The sequence below is a fragment of the Suncus etruscus genome, chromosome 11, assembly GCF_024139225.1.
Source record: "Suncus etruscus isolate mSunEtr1 chromosome 11, mSunEtr1.pri.cur, whole genome shotgun sequence".
Taxonomy (NCBI): Eukaryota; Metazoa; Chordata; class Mammalia; order Eulipotyphla; family Soricidae; genus Suncus; species Suncus etruscus.
Genome location: NC_064858.1, coordinates 34344204 through 34368252, shown reverse-complemented (window position 1 = coordinate 34368252; position 24049 = coordinate 34344204). Strand labels below are relative to the sequence as shown.

At 41.6% G+C, this 24049-nt stretch overlaps 1 protein-coding gene across 1 annotated transcript in view; it reads right to left on the bottom strand.

Moving 5' to 3' along the window:
- GRIN2B (glutamate ionotropic receptor NMDA type subunit 2B) overlaps positions 1-22468 on the bottom strand; it is a 358092-nt gene extending 335624 nt beyond the window's left edge. Inside the window, exon 1 of the mRNA XM_049783310.1 lies at positions 22058-22468. Within this exon, the coding sequence (XP_049639267.1) occupies positions 22058-22468 (411 nt within the window). The remainder of the gene's footprint in view (positions 1-22057) is intronic.
- Between the last annotated feature and the right edge of the window lie 1581 nt (positions 22469-24049).

Here is a 24049-nt window from a genome sequence, read left to right as displayed (position 1 = left end):
TGTGAACTACCATAAAGCAATGGCTTTTATTTTTTCAGGTAAAGTCCAACCAGAGGCTGACCTGGTAATCTGAAAAATAAAGGTAACTCTAAGTGAGAAGAGACATGTGGCCTCAGGGAATTTACTTAATCTTTCTTGGGCACAATGTCCTCTCCAAGGAAATCAGGGCAATGCCCTTGTCTCTGAAGTTGCTTCAAGGTTGGTCTTTGACACAAGATAATACCTCTGTGGACTTCTGTAGAGGAGTGAGGATGGTGGAGAAGGGTGTGAATAGGAGAGAGAATGCCCTTCTTTCTTTCACTACATGCCAAAAGATGCAGCCTCTTCCTGCAACCCCTAGCAGTGAAACCAGACTCTCATTGGAAAGTATGCAGTAGAAACACTCATCATTGGACACACATTCCCTGGTTTCCTACACTCCCTCATTTTCTTTGCTTTCATTCCATTCACTTTCACCTAGAACTTTTGCATGCTTGCCCACCTGCATTCAGTGCTTCACCTCTCCTTTAACAAGAATGTTCTTGTCTTAACAGATCAGTTTTTTGTTTGTTTGTTTGTTTTTGGATCGCACCCAGCAGTGCTCAGGGGTTACTTCTGGCTTTATAAACTCTAAGCTCAGAAATCGCTCCTGGCAGACTCGGGCGACCACATGGGATGCCGGGATTCAAACCACCGTCCTTCTGCATGCAAGGCAAATGCCTTACCTCCATGTTTTCTCTCCAGCCCCTTAACAGATCAGTTTTATAGAACACATCATCTACATGGCATTCCTAGCTCATAGCTAGAAACTTTCCATGATAGCCTCTTAGACCTGAGTTTCTCTGATTCATTTTTCATGTTTCTGTGCCATTTTCCCTAAAGTTATAAATCCTAGTTCCTATACTTTGTGGGTAAAAAGGATGAGAGGAAAAGAGACAAAGGGGATTGACCAATCAAACCACCATAGATGTTAGGAAAAGAAGGATGTGAAATAGGGTTCCTGATTGGACAGTTCACACAAACTTACTCTGAACCTCGATCGCCACTCACTGAATATTTCTACTATAATCCATGGATTTACCAGAAGGAGAATAAAGTCTTATCTTTATTGAGGAGAACCCACTATCTTGACACCATATACTAGTCATTCAACACAAGTGATTTTCAATCAGTCCAGATCCCTCTCTTCAACCTTTATATAGTGAGAGTCTGTCCATATTCCTAGCTGTATATCATTGCCCCCTATGCATTTCTCCAGTTCTTTGACAAAATATATGGAATCATCTACCCATTTTTTACACATGCCTACCCACATCCACACAAGTTTTTTCCTTTTTTTTAGACTCCAACTACTCCAGGCAGTATGCTTAGAATTTAGGTAAAAAATAATAAAATATTTTTGTAATTATTCCCTTATAGTTTCTAATAATTAAGGGCTGCACAGTCGCTCAGAAACCAAGGGGTTTCTGACAAAGGATCAGGGATAGAAACTTCATGATATCTCATGAAGAAAGGACCAGTTCAGTGAGGAGACAAGGAGGAGAAAGCAAGACATAGATGATAAGCAATGGGATGACTTGGAAACACAGTGAGAGAAGCATAGAACAGCGCAAAGAAGCACAGGGTAGGCTTCTAGAGACATAGTTACAGCACAGGCTGATTCTGAAGAAAAATATCACAATGAAGGGCAGGTTTTAGGGTCCAACTGGTAGGGCAGATGAGAGGCTGTAGGTTAGATCAACAGTTGTGCATGGGCCCTTGAGCACCCCAAATATAGCCCCTAAAATAAAAAAAAACTATTAAAATTTATAAACTATATAGAAGGTTAAGCAGAGGAACAAAAGAGAAAAGAAAGGTGTGTTAGGATGATAAGGAGCCTTGCTTCAAGGAAACAGGCAATGAAAACTCAGGTCACTGTGTTGAGACCACAGACTCAACTTACAGGACGTGGGTCTGTCTGAGACTGGTTCTGCTTATTACACTGAGCATTACACTTACCCCAAGTTTAGCAATATAAAGGATATGCCAGCAAAGATCTAAAATTGAAAATGTGCAATATATTTATCTGTGTACATAATGTTGCTATAGATGTTCCAGATCAATAAAGGAAGAGTCCCTTCAGTAACTACCCCTTTTGTCAAACCTCCATATGATCCAGGGGCTGATGAGGGTACAGCGGATTAATAGCTGTCAAAGAAGAGAGATAACAGGCATCTTGGAGAAAGGACAGGTCATTAAGTTGGCTTTATTCAGTACCACCTTTCAGATATTAAGCCAACTGGTCACAGACCATGAAACTCGGACAACTCCAAAGCCACAAGCAGACCACCTGGGGCTTCCTAACTATGCCAGGTCCAAGTGGGCCAGGCTGGGAGCTAGACAGTGACAGGAGGAGGCATGAGAAAGTTGTGTGCCTCATAAATCTAAGAACCTAGGGAGTGGGTCAGAGTCAAGGGAGGATAGTGAGAGGACAGAGAAGACTGGACTAGAAGTAAGACAATAAGAGGAGAAGAGGAAAAGGGAAAGGAGGTCAGGGAGACAGAGGAGAGGTCAGAAAGTGAGAGAAGAAAAACAAAATAGCGCAGTTATCCAGGTGAGGTCTGGAGCTGAGATTGCAGACCCATCCCATGGGCTTGTGGAGTGACAACGACAGCTGACAGCTCTTTGTTCAGAATTAGATTTGTAGGCCTCTTAGTGTGGAAAACCAGAATGATGTAGAACAGTGGTTTTCAACTTCTTCATACCTGAGGACTACTTGACAAGGGTGCCTGCTAGAGGAACCCTCTGTGGACCAGCTGGTGGAACCCAGGGGGTGAGAAATGGGCATTGCTCAGAAGTCAGTGTGGGCCTCTCTTGCTCCTATTCTATTGCAAATTCTACTTCCTTTTTTTTTATATTTTATTTAAACACCTTGATTACATACATGATTGTGTTTGGGTTTCAGTCATGTAAAGAACACCACCCATCACCAGTGCAACGTCCCCATCACCAATGTCCCAATGAGAATGTATGAGGTGGGGAGGAGAGAGATTTGGGACATTGGTGATGCAAATTCTACTTTCAAAGGAGTTTTGTTCTCAGAGTCAGCATGGAGACTGAGGCTGCAGTGGGCTCTGGGCTTCTCCTCAGACCCTCATAGCCCTGAGTCATCCTGATCCCAATTCCTCCTGGGGACCACTAAGGATCCCCAGAGGGCCATGACTATGGATGAAGATAGCACCTTCTGTTTAAAATTCCTATTTCCTGGGACTCTGTCCTTTATTCCCATTTCTTTCCACCCTGTCTAGGAATGCATGAGAGATAGAGGGGGTCCCAAAAGGAATACACTGTGGTTGCTGGCACCATGGGGCCATATCAACATTGAGTTTTCAGAAAACTTTTGTGGGGAGTCATTGAGGCCTCTGGGAACAGTGGATGCTGAGTAACTCAGAGGAAGAAAACCCAGGTTGGAAACATCTCCTCTTCCCCTGGACAGACTACTGAGACCGGGCAGGCCACACTTGCCCTGGTCTCTCCTCACATGTTTCAGAAAATGGACCAGAATTGTACTCAACTCTGCAGATATGTCATTCTGAGTAGCTTTAAAGGCCTGTATATGATATGGAACTGAGCACCAGGGAAGCCACCTCAGCAACAGGGGTTCCTGTTGGCACATGGCCTGGCTCCCCCTATACTCTGTTTACCAGGTAACTCCAGAATACTCACTGGCCTCCAGAGCAGCAGAGGCTCTGGGGTTCCTATGCTTCCTTTTGTAGTCTGAGGAGTCGGCCCTCAGGAATAGGTTCATGCCACATGACTCACCTCCTGGGAATGAGTCACTGGTTTAGCTTCTGAGGGTAGCCGGGATGAGACCAGGACATTTATCTCTAAGCTCCTTTGCAAGCAAAGGTTTCAGGGCTCTGTGGCTCTATGTGGCAATAGGCCCAGGGCTGCCTCCTGCACTAGGCCTTGGGCTCAGTTACAACCCTCCTCAGCCTGAGATGATACACAGAACTGTTTCTGGACAGCTCCAGCTGACCTTAGACCCCACAGGCCTCAGCACCCTGTGGCTGCTTCTGAGAATTGTGTCTAACCACTTCCAGTACCAATTCCTCCACCCCTGCCAGGGCCTCTAATTCCAAAATACAAACTTTCTTCCCTGCCTTTGGCATCAAGTCCAGTTTCCAGAACCATCCATTCAGAATCAGAGCCCCTCTGTGCCCTCCATTCAGAGGCTAGGGGGAAGGAAGGCTCTGGCAGAGATTCCAGGCAAGTGTCCAGTGGGGCCAGTAGAAGGGAATTATTCACGGGATCACAGATGTTTGCGATGAAAAGAACTTGCAAAAACATGTTGCACTCATCCACCGCACCTTGCAAACCAGGCGGGTTTCCAGGAGCATATGGCCCATTCCCTTGGGATTTCAGAGGCTCTAGCGTGACCAACAGATGGGTAGCCCAGGGTGCCAGGGTCCTTGGGAGGGTCCAGTTAACAGAGGAGTGGGCCAAGATCTCTTCCTACACACATAATCTGCCTCTGGCAGATCCCATCCAGCTCTGTCCTCTATACTCACATACACAAATCCATCTCTGATTATTTGAGCACAAACCAGTAGTACAGAGCTTGCAAACCTATTGCACAGAGTGGTCCAACAAGGAGGCATGGGGTGAGGCAAATATTGATTGTTAATACCAGTTAGAGGAAAAAACAGAGCCTTTGCTCCAAGACCCCCAGAATATCAGCCAGTGACCCAAAGGCCCATTCCTGCTTTCAAATATCTTATCTCCTGAGACAGTCTTTGGTTTTGAGCACCTGTTTTCCATGCTCCTCCATGCAGCACCATAGAATAAAGTATCTCCTGACCCTGAACACAATGCTGAAAGGTATTATCTTGTCCTGGGACAGCCCTCTGGTCCTGACAGAGCCAATGTTCAGGTCTGGAAAGATGGAGCACTCTTGAGGGTCAGAGCTAGGCCACATCACACTGGCAAGTAACCAGGCAGTTCTACATAGTTGCTCCCTACAGCTAGCTAGATAGACAGACATATAGATATATATCTAGATAGATAGATAGATAGATAGATAGATAGATAGATAGATAGATGATAGATAGATAGATATAGACATAGATATCTGTTCACTCATCCTAAAAGTTTCTTTTCTGTCTTTTCTGGATTCTTGGTCTTATCTCCTCTCTCATTCTGAGCTGGGCTCTTGGTTCAGGGCTCCTTGAGACTGGGAGAAAGAAGAATCAATTTGACCCAAGCTGCAGGTGGTTTGTCAGCACAGTGGGGATCATGCCTCTTCAAAGCCCAATAAGCTAGATATCCTCAGGAGACTGAGGAAGTAAAATTGTTAGGGGAAGTCACCTCATAGGCATGATCTTTAGATATAGCTCTAATTTTCCACCACTAGAGCTCAGCCATGGTGGTCTTTTTCCCTTTGATCCTTAGCCTCTCCCTCCATTTTTAAAATGTAAACAGGGCCTAGAGAAAAGTGAATAGGGCATTTGCCCTACATGCAGCCAGCTCAGGCTTTGATCCCATCTGGCACCACAAGTACCACCAGAAACAAACTCTTGAGTGCAGTGTCAGGACTAGCCCTTGAGCGCTGCTGGATGTGACCCAAATCATAGATAGAGAAGTAGATAGACAGACAGAGTTTCCTTACAGAGATGAAAGGCTGGGAGAGCTTCCCTGCTCCCTGGATGACTGGATCTTCTTATCATCTGGTCTCTCTTTCCACCACTTTCCCTTTGTCTTCACTTCTCTCCTCTCCATTGCTCAGGGTTACTTCTTACCTGCCTTCAACTCTTCTTTTCCTAATAAATTAGTTACATAAAGGCACCAACATCAAATGCAAGCTCAACAGATTCTGAGCCATCATGAAACTTGACAATCTAAACAATATGCCATGTGCTTGTCCTGAAACTGGCTGTATCTCCAAAATCCTCAGGGAAAGTTTGTGAAAGCAGCAATTATGGTGTCTTAACTCCACATCCATTAAATTAGAATTCATGGATAGAGCACCAGCAAATCTGTTTCTTGTTTTTAATAATGATATTAAAATTTAAAACTCCTCTGTTGATGATTAAGTCTGTTCTGTTAAAAAGCCACGACAAACCTTAGACAACCACACTTTATGACACAATCTAAAGCAAAACACAATAGTCTACCAAGTTTCCTTTACCCTCCATGTTTTTATACTCCATGGTTATTCCAACTGTGCCCTTCACTGGTGGCATAAAGCTTTCTCTGTGATCATACACTATCTGCTTTCACATTAGTCATGAAAATACCGGAATGGTCAAAGAACCAAAAGCAAAGAAGTGGGCATGGAGGAGGGCATTTGCAGACATGGGATCCATGTAGGTAAAGGAAGAAAGGACACAGATGGAAGGTGGTGGGCAGAAGTGAAAGTGGGCAGGAAGAGAATCAGGGCAAGTGGGTGGCAGCAACATACAGAAACTACAGCAAAGTCTCTTCCCATGAATCTGTTGTCCTGGCAACATGAGGCTGAAAATTAGAGGGCTGATGCTCCTTACAACTCTGGACAGTCCGTTGCCAAGGCAACTGAATACATCCATGACATATAGGAATGGGCCATGAGGATTTGTGGGTGAGAAAGCCTGAGTTCAAAGCAAGTTATGCTAACCGTTATTCTCCCACTCTCAATGTCCATATCCTTACCAAAAATCATACCTGGGATGACCCTTCCCTAGGGCCCTTTCTCAATGTGGGGACTCCAAACTCAAATAAATAGGGGATATTAGCCTGCCATGTCTAACCAAGGAAGGGGCTGTTGACACTGATAAATGGATATGGTCCTCTAAGAGACTCAGATATTGCATTCTTACATTTGGATTACAAACTGTTGTTCATGCTTTAAGTAGAGTTTAGTTATCTCAAACTTCCTCCATTGCTTTATTAATTTGTCTACAAATGTGTAAATAGCTTTTATAAAAACAACAAAATGAGAATAACATCATTTACAGATAGATTAAAGGACATGAGACCCACGGCAGAAGGAATTTGCATTTCAATGCTACTAGAAATGAAAATAGCAGTCCTTTATTCTAAACCTGTTTCCCGAAAGGTTATTTCATTTTGTCTCATAATACTTCAATCGTTGAAGTGGGTGAGTTTAACCCCAGCAGATAATTGAGGGAAAAATAAAATATTGCTGTTCTCATGGTCAGACAAGGGATTACTCAGCTTCTACAAGACTCAGAGTCCCAGTCTACAGACTGCTTCCATTGGAAAAGAGACTGTTAACATTATTCCTTCCAGAAGTAACAATGAAAGACACAATTCTGTCAACACTCTCAGATGCTACATGATTAGGCACCAAGTGCCCTTCTTCTCTATGATGCCCCTTTTGCTTACCATCTCCCATCCTACTGCTATGTATCAAAGTAAATCATAAAAATCTGAAATATACTACCAACTAAAAAGCCATCATATTGGCTATTCTCTTCTCAAATGTCCCTTCTTAGATCTTTAAACATCTTGATCTTTCCACCATAGACACTCAAGTGTTACCTCCACTGAGACCTCTCCTGGCAACCCTGCCTAAAAATATTACACAATACCCCCTTCCTGCAATTTCCATGAAAGCATTTACTACTACTACAATTATGCTACTTAATGGATGTTTATTTTTGGTCAACATGCCATGAGAACATGTCTCTCACTGTGACACTACCTCCAGGACAATTCCTGACACCCAAGGAAAAAAACAATATATTTTTTCTTAATGAATGAATTACTAAGTGTGAATGAATGCTGTCTGCTAAAGGAAGTTAAAATATCTCTTGTTACTACCTTTGGAGACTTAATTGCTTTGATTAATTTAGTTGGTGATACCTTGCTGATTATCATGTCATATCAGAGCCTATATTTATCTCCCAAAACTTTACAAAAACTGTTTGAGGGCTGGAGCAATAGTGTGATGGGTAGGGCACTTGTCATGCACATAGCCATGGGGTTCACAACACCCCATATGCAGATTGCAGACCTCATGGGGCCAGGAAAGGTCTCACTAGCCCTCCAAGAGTGACTGAGTGCAAACCATGAACACTGCCAGGTTTGACCCAAACTCAGTCAAACAAACAAGAAATATGTTTGTCTGTGTCTTTCTGTCTCCTGCTAATAAAGCTGTGAATCTCAAGGGCACCCATTATCATCTCACATGATGAACACTTCACTCTCCTCCTCCTCCTACACCCCTAACTGAGCCAGCTCTTTTCCCATCCCTATCTGCAAGAAACTAGAAGAACCTGTGTGCTGTCACCTGCAAAGGAATGTCACATGGTTGACAGCTGGTCCTTGATGCTGAGAAAAGGAAAGAAAGTCACAGCCTGGAAAAAAAAAGCAGTGTCTTTGTATGACTGAAGAGAAAGTACAGGGTTAAAGTACATGTCTTACATGTGATTTATGCTGGTGTAAACTCCATATGAGACTCCATATTAGAAACTCCATATAAGAGACATATGGTCTCTTGAGAAGTTCTTGATGTATCTCTGAAAGTCCCCTGAGCACCACTAGGGACATCTGAATATTTCTCTTCACCAAAGGACCTAAGAAGCACCTTATCCTCAGGCTTTTGCATAAACCACCAGCCCCTATTTTCCCTTACCCTACGCTCAAAGATGAGTGTATTTTCAGTAACAAGAAATGAAACTTTGTTATCCATTTTCATTTGGCTTTTAAGTACGTTTTTCTTAATTGAAACTGGCATCTGTTGCACTTAAATAATTAATTTAACCATACATTTAGTAAAAATGTATTTAAAGTTTATTAGGTATCAGGTTATAGAGTCAGCCTTTATGAAGCTTGTAGGATGATTAATTGTAGTTGTCCTAAAGCCTCTGACAGGCAGGGAAGAAAGAAAAATGGATGATGTTACTTGTGGTGGGGATGGAAGATCTGAACATAAGGAGTTTTGTTTGGAAGGGTAGCCTGAGAGCAGATACTATCCCAAGCACTGGGCAGGATAAAGTACCAGTAAGCACACTTACCCACGCCTATACATATATACCACACACATCTGCATGGACAAACTGATGTATACATCTATGAATACAAGCCCATGCATCTACATCACATGGAGGTTCATGCATAGACACAGAGATGTACACGTGAATCCACATGAAACAAAGGGGAACCAATAAGGAGAGGAGTGTAGAGATAGAAGGACTAGGACCTAATGTCATTGTTCATGAGTTCCTATATCATGAACATTATCTCAGGGTTGAGTGATAGGAGAGGGACACGGATTTGTCCTTCTAAAGTGTTCACTTAAGTACTAGAGTGAAGGAGAGGACTGGAAGGCTCCCAACACACAGTTCTCTCTTCCCTTTTTGTCCCCCTTTGACATTCATCCACTTATCTCACAAGGGCTTTGCCCCCTATCAGTAACCACACTCAATGGCAGGGACTCTTTGCTGGGCCTTTTCTGAGTACTTTTAATAACCTTAAGAGGTTGGCATTATCTACACTTACAGGCTAAGGCTCAGAGAAGTTAAGTACTAGGCCAGAAGTCACCGAGTGGGGTAGAGCCTTACAGCCACCCCAGCAGGGGGCTTCCAGAGGCCCATCCCAACAGCATATGTCTACCTTTCACCAGGCATCTAAAACAAACCCCCCCAAACACACACACACACACACACACACAGTAGCTTGCAAATAGCATACATTACTTTTCTTGGAAAGCTTGGACCCAAAGTCTGACCTTTAGAGTTAGTGCCGTCAGGACCCTTCTTTTCTGAGTATTGGGGTGGAAACAGAAGGTTGATTCCCAGACTGGGTTACTCCCTTCTTGTAAATGTTTCTATTATTCTTAGACTGTTCAATTACCCTTAAACTGGTCACTCTCTAGTATCTTCTAGGCTCCTCTGACCTTCCACTGAAGATGTCCCTGAGGATTCGGTTTTGGGGCTAGAGGGATAGCATAGAAGTTAAGGTAATTGCTTTGATGTAGCAGCAGCAGCTGTAATCCTGGTTCAAATCCCAGGTACCATATATGATCCCTTAAACAGCACAGGTTACTCCTGAACACCACTAGGTGTGGCCCCAAAACAAACAAAAATGATTCTATCCTTGACTCATTTCTCCCCTTATCTCACTGACCCTCACTAACCCTAATTTTAAGTTGCTCTACTCACACCCTACCTTTGCCATGCAGGCTCTAATCGCAAGTCATTGGTTCCCAAAGTATTCTCTTTAACTTCAGGCCCAAATCCAGCTAGACACCCCCATTTTTTAATCACACTTAAATATAAATGCATCCACTCTCATTTCCACCATGTCTAAATCTATGATGAATAAAATTCCTATTGTCATCCTAATTTAGGGCCTGGCACTTATAGAGTTCAATGGCACAGAAGGTCAAGAATAATGTGGAAAGGCCATTGAACTTAGCATTTTGTATAAACTGAGAGATTGATGGAGTGAAAATAGCTATTTTGGACAATGCTGTCAGGTAACTAACTGACAAAAGAAGGAGCAAGAAAAGGAGACAGGACTAAGAAAGCTCTTGGTAGTATAAACTAGCATGTTCATGAATGATAGTTGACAATGGAGGCACAAATGAGGTTTGGCTGAGACAATTCTGGACAGTTGGGAGATTACACAGACATTGAATGTCTCTGGGCTTCCACATAGTATCTTACACACACATTCACACACATACACACAACACACATGCGCGCATATGCATACACATCATTGCAGCATCCAAAAAGACTTCCTCGGTACATTTTCAATCCTCTCCTGAGAACCAGCATGCTATGATAAGATACCAGTCAGAGGAATATGTAGATATCTTAGTTAAAAAGGGAACTAAACTGGGGCTAGAGAGATAGCATGGAGATAGGATGTTTGCCATGCATGCAGAAGGATGGTGGTTCGAATCCCGTCATCCCATATGCTCCCCTGAGCCTGCCAGGAGCGATTTCTGAGCGTAGAGCCAGGAGTAATCCCTGAGCACTGCCAGGTGTGACCCAAAAATCCAAAAAAAGGGTGGGGAGAACTAACCTGAGGTCAGTGCGATAGTACAGCATTTCCCTTGCTTGTGGCCAACCCAGAACGGACCTTGGTTAGATCCCTGGCGTCCCATATGGTCCCCCAAACCAGGCTTATTTTCTGAGCGCATAGCCAGGAGTAACCTTTGAGCATCACCGAGTGTGGCCCCAAAACCAAAAACTATGAGCCAACGTTCTAGAGAAACTGGGAGGAGTTGAGACCAAGAATATGAGAGCAGCATTGAGAATATGAGTGGCTAGGAAAAAATGGCGTGAGGTGAGTTTGTATAGTGGTGACAGCATATCAACTCTGATGTATTCCCCAACTGTCCCTTCCTTCCCACCTTTGACACAATGTATGCCTGAAGGCTCCCAGTTCTTGCCCCTTTCATTCTTCCACTAGAGGGCGAGGAGGTAGGCAGACACTATAACCATGGCAGCAATGCAAAGGAAATACTTAAGCCAGCCTGTTATCATTGAACCACTTCTTCTAACCCCTTGCAGTCCCATCTCTAGATACATTGTTCAAAGACACTTGCAAAAACATTTTTTTTATTTGATGAGAAAATCACTCCCTCAAGTCTTGTACTAAATATTCTTCCATCTCTAATTCTCCCATCTGTTAAACTGGGACAAAGTAGGAGCCTGACAAATTCAATGGAAGAATTAAGAGAAATAATGCTCAGTGAAGTGATGAGCTTCCCGGTTAGAGAGAAAACACTGAGAAGAGATTTTCTGATGGTATTCACAGATCAACCCAGCTTGTGACCATCTGAGTAGTCTTTGTTCCTGAAACACGGAATTGTAGCAGGGAAAATTTTTTACTTAGAAAAATGGAATAATACTTGCCTTAAATATTACTTTTATGTGTGCTGAGCCTATCAATCATAGAATCAAAATAGAATCTGAATAGAATATAGATCTAACATCTAACAATGAGACAAAAACACAGAGTTGCCAAAGCCTTAGAAAGGAAAATAAATTCATTTCTGGGAAGAAATCAGAATCCAAGATATTTTCCAGCAATTTCAATGTCATCTCGGAAAATTGGCAGATGATAATTTTTTAAAAATCTTCTTTCCTAACTCTAAAACATATTCACAATGTGTTACCTAGAACCTCTATTTTTCCCCTTACTGAATAATTCACTTTTCCTTATATGTTAGCATTTCCAAATCTCTCTTTTTACTCTTTGTTTTGGTTCCTGGGCCATTGGCAGACTTGGGGGACCATATGGGATGTTGGGGATCAAATAAAACTGGGTTTTCTTCAGGCAAGGCAAACTCCCTAATCACTGTGCTATCGCTCCAGTACCAGCATTTCCAAATTCCAAGTGAACCTGGACTTTAAGCACTTTGTCTAGCTAGGCTTTGTTTTATAATGCTGTTGATCCTTCTTCACAGTATATAACCTGTGTCCAGCAGTGTTTTGTGATCATCAAAGTTAAAATCTTGCTAAGTCTTGCCCATGTTGCCTTAGTTAATGGTATCACTGCCAACTTAGAGCCTATCCACCTAGCCCCAAACAAGTAATACCACAATGTCCTCTCTGTAGTCATAAGGAATCCAAAGGACCCCCATCTTTCTCAAATGATTTAGTTAGTTTGGTATAGAAAGCATATATAGCTCCACACAGAACTAGTTTTTTCTTCCATCCTCAACTTACAACTAGACATTCTAAGATTCAGGGTGTTTAAAGAGAGCAGCTATAATTTCATTACAGGAAAGCTAAATTCTCTGGGTTCTCAGCCAGCCTGAACATATAGAGTCCATTCATTCACTGAAGATGAAGAAGCAATGGCCCCTCATGAAAAGCCATATAGAGACTGGCCCCCAAATTAAAAATAGATATTTCATACAACCCAGATATCCACGTTTAAGGATTAACTCAAAGCAAATGAAGACATCATTTCAAAGAGTTAAAAGAACCTGCACGGGGCTGGAGAGATAGCATGGAGGTAAGGCATTTACCTTTCATGCAGAAGGTCATTGGTTCAAATCCCGGCGTCCCATATGGTCCCCCGTGCCTGCCAGGAGTAATTTCTGAGCATGGAGCCAGGAAAAACCCCTGAGCACTGCCGGGTGTGACCCCAAAACCACAAAAAAACAGTACCTGCACATATTACAGCATTATTTACAACAGCCAAGAATTGGGAAAGTACTAGTGCCATTTATATATGACTTGATAAAGAGGAGGCAAATATATCAATAAAAGAATCTTCAGTGATTTAAAAGCATAAAATCCTGCCATCTTCAATAGCATGATGGATTAAGAAGACATTAATAGATGAAGATAAGCCCCACATGATCTTACTTATATATGGTATGAGTTACAAAACCAATGAATGAATTCAACAGAACAAAAGTCAACTTTTATAAGACTAATAATCAGTTCACTAGAAAAGAAGGGGAAAGACAGGGTAAATTGGGCAAAGGGGGACAACTCTATGGTGAAAGATGTAATTGCATTTTTAGTGGTGAGCTTATTGTAGCCTATATATATGTTTATTTTCAATGATATCTTAATATAACTTTGTACTGCAAAGTTACTGCAATTAAAGAGAAAGAAATAATGGCTCTTTTATTACATTCTAGCACTAAATACCTTGACTTCTGTGCACATCTAAAGCAATTTCTAGGAGCCTTGTTTTTCTGAGATTTAAAAAATGCACCTAGACTTTTCCTCGGAGCAAATCTTTGCTCTAATTTGAACAGAGAGAACCTGGTGTTCAACAAGGAGCACATGCCATAGTAATAGGGAAAGAAAGAAGTGAGATGGACTTGGGATGATATCATTGCAAAGTCCAGCTCAGAGAGAAATAGTCACTCATATTCACCAAAGAATAACTCAAAGGAGCAGGGAAAATCAGAGAGAGACTGACTCCAGAAAAGCAATTTGATCCTCTACTGATGACTTGTTGGAAATTTTATTATCAACCCTAACTGCTTTCAATTCTAACATTTTTGTATTCAGATTCCAGTCCTACTCTTTTTCTAGCCATGTGATCTTGACCAAGGGATAGAAACTCGTTCTAATTTAGATTCCAATGTCAACTAAAGAAAAATACTATGACTTATCTCACAAGATTATGTAAGAATCTAAATGCTTATGTATGTCATCTAGTACAAAGTTGGCCAGTGTATTATCATCTTCCCTTTACAACTCCCACTTTTCCCACTTCCATGATGTCAATCTTTGCATCCATGAAAGACTACAACATCACAACTGATTGCACTTGAAGAATGCTGTCCAAAGCATACCGTATAACAAACAACTAAATGAAAGGAAATAAATGAAAAAAAGATGCCCAAAATTGAGAAAACAACCTAGAATAGAGCATAAGTCTCATACCATCTTCTTTTTTTTTTTTATTCAAGATTACATTGAGAACTACTAGACCAAATGGAAGAAAAATATCTGTTTGTAGTGTCACTGCTGGCTAATATCTCTTTCTCTACATTACTATTACATGGTAATTGGGGGGGGATTAAAAATAGGGGAAGAGTAAGAGAAAAAGGGACCAAAGAAGTGTAGGAACCACCTGTTTTCACCAAGTGGATTCCAAAATGAGTCCTCTGCATAGAAAAATAAAAGGAGTGCTATTCAAAGTTTGAATTCTCAATCAAGCAATTTAGAAAGCATTTCAGCAGAACTCTAAGAACATTTTCTCATGTCATTTAAATAGAAATAAAAAACTGAGTCCAATACTTGTTTTAGCTACTACATAACCCTTTAATAAACAAATCTAACTCCACACAGAATAGATCCTTTAATTTATACATATCCTTTCTATTCCATTCTATTTGTAAAATATTAAATAGTGCATCATGTACCTTTGTGCCTGACCCAATGTTAACTTTCACCTTTTGTTTTCCTTCCCACCAGAGTCAGTATTATTGGTCCCCATGGTAGTGGCACAACTAGTAACATCGAATTGTCTTCACCTCACACCTTCTACTTTTTCTCCCCTGTTACATCTGCTTGGAGAGTTCTTTTCTAAATATTTAATTTAGTGAGAAAATATTGTTTAAATGGTTGGATAGAAAGCAACATTCAAATCTCATAAACTGTATACTAGGTATCATAGAGCTTAAGTGATTTCTTTACTCAAACTCTCAAAGCTCCTGAAAATAAAGGCTAAAATTTGAGTCCTACACATCTTTGTTTAGTACTTTGAAAGGCTGAATTGTGTACACATTGAAGGTGCAAGCTTCAATTTACACAATTGTTATATTTTGGGATCATATTCTCCACCCCATTGTTCCACAGCTGTGATACTCTGGATTAGTTACTGAACCTCTCTGAACTAACATTGGAAATCCAAAGAAATAATTTAGAAAATCAACAGAGAAACCTAGAAAGAACTGGAAATATGTCTAGCTTAGTCCATTCCCTAGATTCAGACAGACATCCCAAATGCAGTATTATGGAGAGAATAAAAACAATTATAACCTAGCAAAATAAAATACTTTTTATACTCAGGTGGGGAACTGCCAAATATCACATCATACATTTTTAAACAGTCTCTCTTACTATTCTAAACAGGTTTCTGTGCCGGCAGCTCATTTCTAGTTTAAACTCTTCTCTAAAAGAACAAATCTTCAGAGCTATTGTCTGCCTGGGCCACTGATGAAATTCAGTTTCCCGGATGGAGCAGAAGCATGGTGCCCTTCCCAGGTAAATGAGTCTGTAATCAGCAATGGCATCACTCAACGCAAGTCTCTCTGGGACACTGTGCCTTCTCCATCCATCCTTCAGCCTAGTCAGCTGAATGCAGGACTGGGCATTGAATCCAGCACCAACCATGTATTTCCTCACTTAATCATTAATAATCCTCAAATAGCTGTTATACTTCCCATAAATCAGCTGAGGAAACCAAGGTTTAGAGTGGAAGCAGGTGAGTAGTCCGGAACCCCACATCGAAGATGTGCTGGTTAAAATTAGTACTAACTCTAAACCTGAGCTTTTATTAACAGTATTCATTAGCCCCATGCATTTGTGGGGGTGGATTTCCTGTACTAAGATTAAACTCAGAGGTTCATGAATGCAAGGCACATGCTCTTTGAACTAGCTCCCCTATCCCTCAGCCATGTATCTTCGCCTTCTAAAGATTACACCTTCTGGGGCCAGAGAGGTGGCGCTAGAGGTAAGGTGTCTGCCTTGCAAGTGCTAGCCAAGGAAGGACCACGGTTCGATCCCCCGGCATCTCATACGGTCCTTCCAAGCCAGGGGCATTTTCTGAGCTCTTAGCCAGGAGTAACCCCTGAGCATCAAACGGGTGAGACCCAAAAAACCAAAAAAAAAAAAAAAAAAAGGTTACACCTTCACTGGCAAAGCAGAACACCCATTTTCCTTTGCTCTGGTTCATTAGTGTTTGCAAAAAGTAAGCATTAGTCAGAAATCTTTATAGCTATTTCATTATCTTATAATTTTTAGGCAATTTATATTTTACATTATACATATATTTCTATTGAGACTGAACCTTAAATTATATTTTCCTTGTCTGGTGGGCTAGCTCAATGGGATGAGCACATGCTTTACATGCAGGAGGCCCAGATTCAATCTCAAGAATTGCATGGTCCCCCAGAGAACTGTCAGGTATAGACCCCAAACCAAATAATCAGTAATATACATTAAAATGCTTAATGCAAAATAAATTATATTATCCTACTGAGTTCCAACTGATAATGTAATTTCCCTCTGTGCTACACAACTAAAGATTTGAATTCATATTAGGCAAAGCATTTGCAAACAACAAAGTCTTTTTCTCATACATAAGATAAAATAAAAAAGTGCCAGAGGTCTACTACAGGAATTAAGGCACCTGTCTTATACATGGCCAACTCCAGTTAGATCCTAAGTACCTCACATGGTCTCCAGAACACTGCCTGAGCACAGATCCAGGATTAAACCCTCAGCACCAACCTGTGAGGTCCAAAGAGAAAAAAAATTTTTTTACTTAAAAAAATTAAGGCCTCCAGGTGGACTCTATCTTGGTCCTCAGGCTTTCCCCTTTTCTCTCCCGACACTAAGAGGGGGACACATGGGGTGGATGCCAGGCCGATGCAGCACTGGTGTATGTCAGTACATTACGTCGTGACATTCACTGGTATTTTTTTTTCTTCTCATTGGTCTCCATTTAAAAAAACTGGGGGCACTAGCCCCCATGCTTACCATATATATTTAAAATAAAAGTGAGAGGACTGACTCTCAGTTTAGAAAGAGACCAGTTCGGGTGGGGGTACCATATATTTTCAAAATAAAAATGAGAGGATGGACTCTCAGGCTGGGAAGAGGCCAGTACTCTTTTCCTACTTGTTTACTCTCAGCAGCCTCTTGGCCTCTTCCTTCTTTCATTGTGTAACAGTGGTTGCTACCATACTAGGTTTCTGATTAGTTCCCATGAACGGTGACAATTGAGTTCACTGTCTTAAGTTAGATTGTTTATTTTCCCCACTTTTTATCTTTTCTCCTCATTGTGAACTGTTCAATAAGGTATTTTGGTGAAAATGTCCCTCTCTATCCTTCCTTCCCTTTGTTATTTGTTAAATAAGGAAGTTTGTAGAAATGTCCCTCCATTTAACGTTTATATAAGAACCAAGTCAATTGGATTGTTGGACTTGTTCTAGCATCCCCATAGGCACCAATCTTGCTGTGAACTGTTCAATAAGGAATTTTGGTGATAGAGTCCCTCAGTTTAATGCTTATGTTTGAACCAAGTCACAGGGATTGTTGACTTGTTCTTGCGGCCCCCTTATGCACTGATAATGCCAGGTGGCATTATTCCTTGTTTGCATGGGCACATTAAAATGGAAAATACTATACATACAAATAAGTTCTCATCTAATAGAGATAGGAAAACACAAATCTTGTGGTGCAATGGAACCTTACAAACCCTGAACATTGACATGATGACCTGGCACAGGCCTCAGAAGTTTGGGTATTTTCCAGTCACCCCTGAACCAGGGAAGCCATCCAACGTGCTTATGACATCACCTGGAAGCAATTCTCTACCAGGGAAGACCCTACTGCTGCTCTGACATCGATTTACTCGAAAGAGTCTTCCCTTAACACTGAGAAGATTTAAACAATGACAACAATCTGTGTACTGGACAGGGCTTTCTGCATTGCCCGTTAATTGCGAATTAAAATTAGACGCCGCTCTGCACCATCCTGACTTCAATGTAGGATATACAGATTCCAGGACGTTCAATACAGAAATGTGAGATCAACAACAGAGACTGTGAAAAATATAACTGTATGGGTACTACAGACAATGACCGGGACTAGACAAACTAGTTTGCCTAGAGCCTAGAAATGGTCTTATGTCAGGAAACTTTAGGGGTAGGGTCTCCTTGTACTTAGGCCAAAGTTTTTCCTTTTCATGACCCCCATACTTTGGTGGGCCCATGCAAACTATAATTGCCACACTAACATTGTTTTTACAGTGCTCCTTTGACTCCAAACATTTAAGAAACCACTAGCAAAAATATCTGGAACTGCAAGAAAAAAAAAAAAGGTTTACATTAGTATTAACATATATGCTTTTAGATGTACTAGCATTCTGGGGGATAAAGGAGGGAGATAAGGGATATATGCTTGGGAACAGGGAAGAAGGGAGGACAACACTGCTGGTGGAAAGGCCCCCATTTATTGTCACCATGTACCTTAAATATCACTGTGTAAGATTTGCCATTATATATTCTAATAAATGTCTGTTATTTAAATATAAAAAATAAAGAAAAAATAAGGCCTGAACAATAGTATAATAGGTAGGGCGTTTGTCTTACATGCTGCCAGCCAATCCTGGTTCTATTCCTGGTATACCATATGGTCTCCCAAGCCTACCAGGAGTAACTCCTGAGCAACCCTAAGCAACTCCAGGTATGGCCAAAAAAGAAAAAACACTTTATAAGCATACTTTTTCCATCAAAAACTTTTTAAATTGGAGATTAATTCATAAAGGCACTTAACGAATGGATTTACTTTATCATAACAAGCAAACAAAAAAAATCTAAGCTAAACCCTAGAGACAATTGCCTTCTTCAGGGACAGAACCACCTTCAAACAGGCTAAGCAGAGAAGACTTTGTCTTAGCCTACAACCAGAGTCTGCAACAGAGCATGTGATTCTGCCCCACAATATATATTTATCCCTGTCCAATGCTGCCCTCACTCTAGTCCTATAAAACATGGCCACAGTACTTAAACTTCAATGGAAACAATCTGCCCTTTGAATTTGAGAAAGTTTTCTTTGGGAAAAGGGCCTTCCTGAAACTTATTTCAACAAATTCAGGGGGACCCTTTGCATTTTCCTTCATGCAAGTCCTTGAAGCCCTAGAGATTCTTCTGCAGGGCTTCCTAAATTGCTACTCCCCTCCAAGCCCCAAGGGTTCTCAAGGAGTTTCTCCTCTGTTCTGAGCCCTAATACAGATTGCCAGTCCTTCAAGATTGAGCCAGCAACTCTCCAATTCCCATATTCAGGGGGATCTTTTTACTTCTCTTTCTGCACTCTACCTATCTCTTAGAAAGATCTTTTTAGAGGCTGGAGTGGAAGTACAAAAGGTAGAGTCTTGCACATGGCTGACTCAGATTCAATCTCTGGCATCCCGTGGGGTCCCCGAGCACTACCAGGTGTTATCCCTGAGCACAGAATTAGGAATAAGCCCTGAGCTCATTAGGGTGTAACCAAAAGAACAAACTAAATGTTTACTAAGATAATGCCTGAAAAGTACTAAGCTCCCAGCATACAATGAACATTCTCAAAATACTGGAGTACATCAATTTTTAAAAGTCAGGTGCATCATTTAAACAAAAGAATTACAACTTCGGTCGGAGTGAGGTGGTGGGGGGACTACATGTTACTTCATATTGTTGTATCATTACTATAGATTTGTTAAAGACAACAGAAGCACAGCCAGTTTTTTTTTTGTTTTTTGTTTTTTTGGCCAATAGACTTGTGATACTGAAGCTGGAGGCATGTTTAGATGCTGAAATGACAAGGCTGCTTGATTATGCACAGAAGCAAATTTTTTCCTTTCCTTTCACCTGTTGGACTCTCAAAATAAGTATATACTGCATTACAAGTAAACAGTTGGCTCATGGCTCCAGGAATTGTTTCAGTGCGATACTGTGCCCTCAAAATAACCACTGCTAAAATGGCATTTGCCTCAAGTAGTGCTTAAATAAAAGTTTATTATGCCCAGGTTTATTCCTCCTCTCTTGGTAAGGACAAATTGCTCCAGTGTGTGCTCTAGCATCTTCAATTAAATCCAGGTGAGTGGAATAGTGTCTTTTTCCTATGATGCTGGATGACGTTATTCCACTTGATACTTTGAACTTGGATTTTCCCTAGACTAAATAAACTTGAAAACAAGATGCCAGTCACCTCCACCTGCTGCCGACAGAGGGCGATAACGTTCACACAAGCCCTGGAGGAGAGCCCTGTCACACCCACTAACTGACTGATAAGAGTTTGGGCAAGGTTTTGAGGTGTTTTACAAACATTAACCCAACAGCAGGTATTTTTGCTCCTCAACTAAAGTCTGTGAGATGATCAGAAATATAAAAATTACAATACAAAGATAGAAACATTCTTTTTTTTTCTTTTTTTTTTCTTTTTTTTTTGGTTTTTGGGCCACACCTGGCGTTGCTCAGGGGTTACTCCTGGCTGTCTGCTCAGAAATAGCTCCTGGCAGACATGGGGAACCATATGGGACACCGGGATTCGAACCAACCACCTTTGGTCCTGGATTGGCTGCTTGCAAGACAAACGCCGCTGTTCTATCTCTTTGGGCCCCAAAGATAGAAACATTCTAAAAACGGTTCAGAGTGGAGAAAACCCATGCAAAACGACAAATACTACTGTCCTTGAGTGAAATCAGTCATTATAAGATATTCTGGCCAGCCAAGGACACTTTGCCCCAGGATAATTGCCCTGTCTAACTATGGTAAATACCTCAGTAAAGGTAGAAAAATGTCAGAGAGTAAGCAAAATTGAAGTCAGACCAAGCCACCACCAAAGCACCTTTCTCCCTGGTGAGAGAAAATAGAAATCTTGAAAAGGGATAATTCATTTGCCCCATGACTATTCATTTGTTATTTTTGTTTGGTTGGTTGGTTTTGGGTCACTTCTAGCAGCATTCAGGTGTTACTCCTGGCTCTATGCTCAGAAATCACTCCTGGAGGACCTGGAAAACTATATGGGATGCCAGGGATCAAACCCAGGTCAGCACCATGCAAGGCAAATGCCTTACATGCTGTATTATCACTTTGCCACCTTACCTGTCATTCTTAGAGGAAGATGGGATTTATGGGAATCCTAAAAGCAGAGCTCTTCAGTCTTACTAGAGCAACAAAGCAACAGCCCTAGGTAGTTTTAAAGAATATGAAAACTCAGGGCCTAACTGCCCCTGATCCCAGTAAAAGTCAAAACTCTGCCAATATGCTGAGATTCAAGCGCCAGGGAAGCCCAGAAGCTCATGGTTCCACATATTCCAGCCCACTCCAATATGCAGATTTCCAAGTGCTAATGACAAACCCCTCCATAGGACTTCTTCAGGACCTCAAAATCTTCATGAAGAAGGAAATTACTTGTCTTGGAGTAGTCCTGGGAGAGGACGTGTACTACCCAGGGAAAAAAAAAAAAAGTACAACTGTAGGCTCTGATGGAGCTACCCAAACTCACTGAGTCAAGGCCAAGTTCTCAGAATACCAGTAAATCCACTGACAAACAGACAGCAGTTTGTTCAAAACTATGGGAGCTACATGCTAGAGAGGACAGGGATTAATGTACTTGCCTGGCCTGCAGTTGACCACAGTTTGAATCTAAGCATCAGCAGTGGGAACAAACCTGAGCACATGTGGCCCCAACACAACACCACCAACAACAACCCCTATAGGGGCCACGATAGTAGTGTCTTTTACTCCCTTTCCTCTGTCATTCCTCATCTGTCCACTCACACAAACCATACAATTCCTTCCATTTCTCACCATCCAGTTCTGCATGGGAACAAAAATGCCCTCATTTCCCTGGGCAGTACCCCCACCCTTAGGTCTTCTTACCACAGCCCCCTTTACCTTATCTGCCATGATCATAGAGGAGCCCCCGTGGATGCCCAGGATGGGGGTGAGGGTCTGCGCAGAGATGAAGTCGAGGATCTGGGCAATGGCCTCCTGGTCCGTGTCATCAGCAAACACCACGCCCTGGACCTTGCGATCTGACATAAGGTCACAGATACGAGTGATAATGCTCTTTGGGTCAGTTTCATTCATGGCGACCAGCTCCACTCGGGGCACCACAGAGAGATGGTGGAAATCATCTTTCTCGTGGGCATCTTTGATGGCCACCTCGTCGGAAGTGCCCACGAGAATGACAGCAATGCCAATGCTTGGGGAGCTCTTCTGTGAGCGGGCGTGGCTGCCAGATACAATCAGGACAGCCAGCACGAACCAGAACTTGGGAGAACAGCACTCGGCCCACAGCTTCATCTTCAACTCGTCGACTCCCTGAGAACACAGAGAGAGCAAAGAGGTGAAATGATACATGGGTCATTGGGGACACTGTTAAGAGCCTGTGCCCTTTGTCACTAAATCCAACGTCATTTTGAAGTCATTTGTTTTACTCAGGGTGGGGTCACAGTTAATGAGCCTCAGCTATTTATTGGGGCATGGTGGACAATGTGGGGCTAGGGGCTGTGTCTCCTATGTATAGACCACTGAGCTACCTCTTCAGACCCTCCTACAGTCTCTTCACTGTCTCCTCCATTCAGTGGTTGAGAGTGGGAGCAGCATGAACCTTTAAAAGCATTTGAAATGACTGACAAAAATCATGAATGGTTTTCTCCTCAGCCATCAGCAGCAAATAAATACACAATGAAAAGAGGTTGCAGGAGCTATTGTCATTTGCAAGAGAATCCTGTGGGCTGTTCAATGATCTCTGGTATTCCTTTCCTCACAAACTACCCTTGACTACAAAGGGCAGAGGTCATGCAAAGGAAGCAGTGGATTAGACTCAGCAAGCACTAGCTCTGAGGCATGGTCTGAAGCAGCTTTCTGGAGAGTTGCTGACACAAAAACCCACAATCTTGGGAGCTTTGTGTTTCATTTGAAGAAAACAAGCATCTGAAATGTTTCAATTACCCTTTCAGTATCTGGTGCTAAATCAAAATTACCATCAATAGGTAATATTAAACTCATTGCAATATATACACATGCTGATTTCCAATGAGGCATATCTAACACAGCTAATCATGCATATAATATTAATTTAGTTTTCTATAAAATATCCTCCAGACTGTGGGAGAAAATATTTGTTCTCTGATCATCTGTTAAAGGGTTAATATCCAAGATATAAAAAACACTGGCAAAACTTTCTGAAAAACAAACATCCAAACCCATCAGAAAATGGAGGAAGAAATGAATAGAAACATCCTCCAAAAAGACACACAAATAGCCAAGACGTGAATAGAAACATACTGTACATCATCTGCCATCAGAGAAATGCAAATTAAAATAACAATGAAATGTCACTGCACAACAGTAAGATGGCACACATCACAATAACAAAATAACTAGAGTTAGCGTGGATGCAAGGGGAAAGGGAGATTCACTCACTATTGGTCAGAATATAGACTGACCCAGCCTTTATGGAGAACTATAAAGATACTTCTCAGAAAACTAGGAATTGAGCTTCCATATGACCCAGAAATTCTACTTCTTGTCATCTACTCCTGAAGCCTGAAAACTATTCAGAAAAGGCTTTCATACTCATCTGTTTATTACTACACTATTCACAATAGCCGAAATATGGAAACAATCCAAGTGACCAAGAGCAGATGAGTAGATAAAGAAACTGGTACATATACACCATGTAATACTACTTGGCTACAAGAAGAGATGAAATTATGCAATTTGTCACTACACAGATGGATCTGGAGAGTATCAAATCAAGTGAAGTTAATTAGAAGGAGAGGGAAGTACAGAATGATCTACTTTTCTTGAATACAGGGAACAAAGTAGGTAAAATACAAATGTCCAAAGGCAACAGAATCAAAGACTTGTCATAAATTC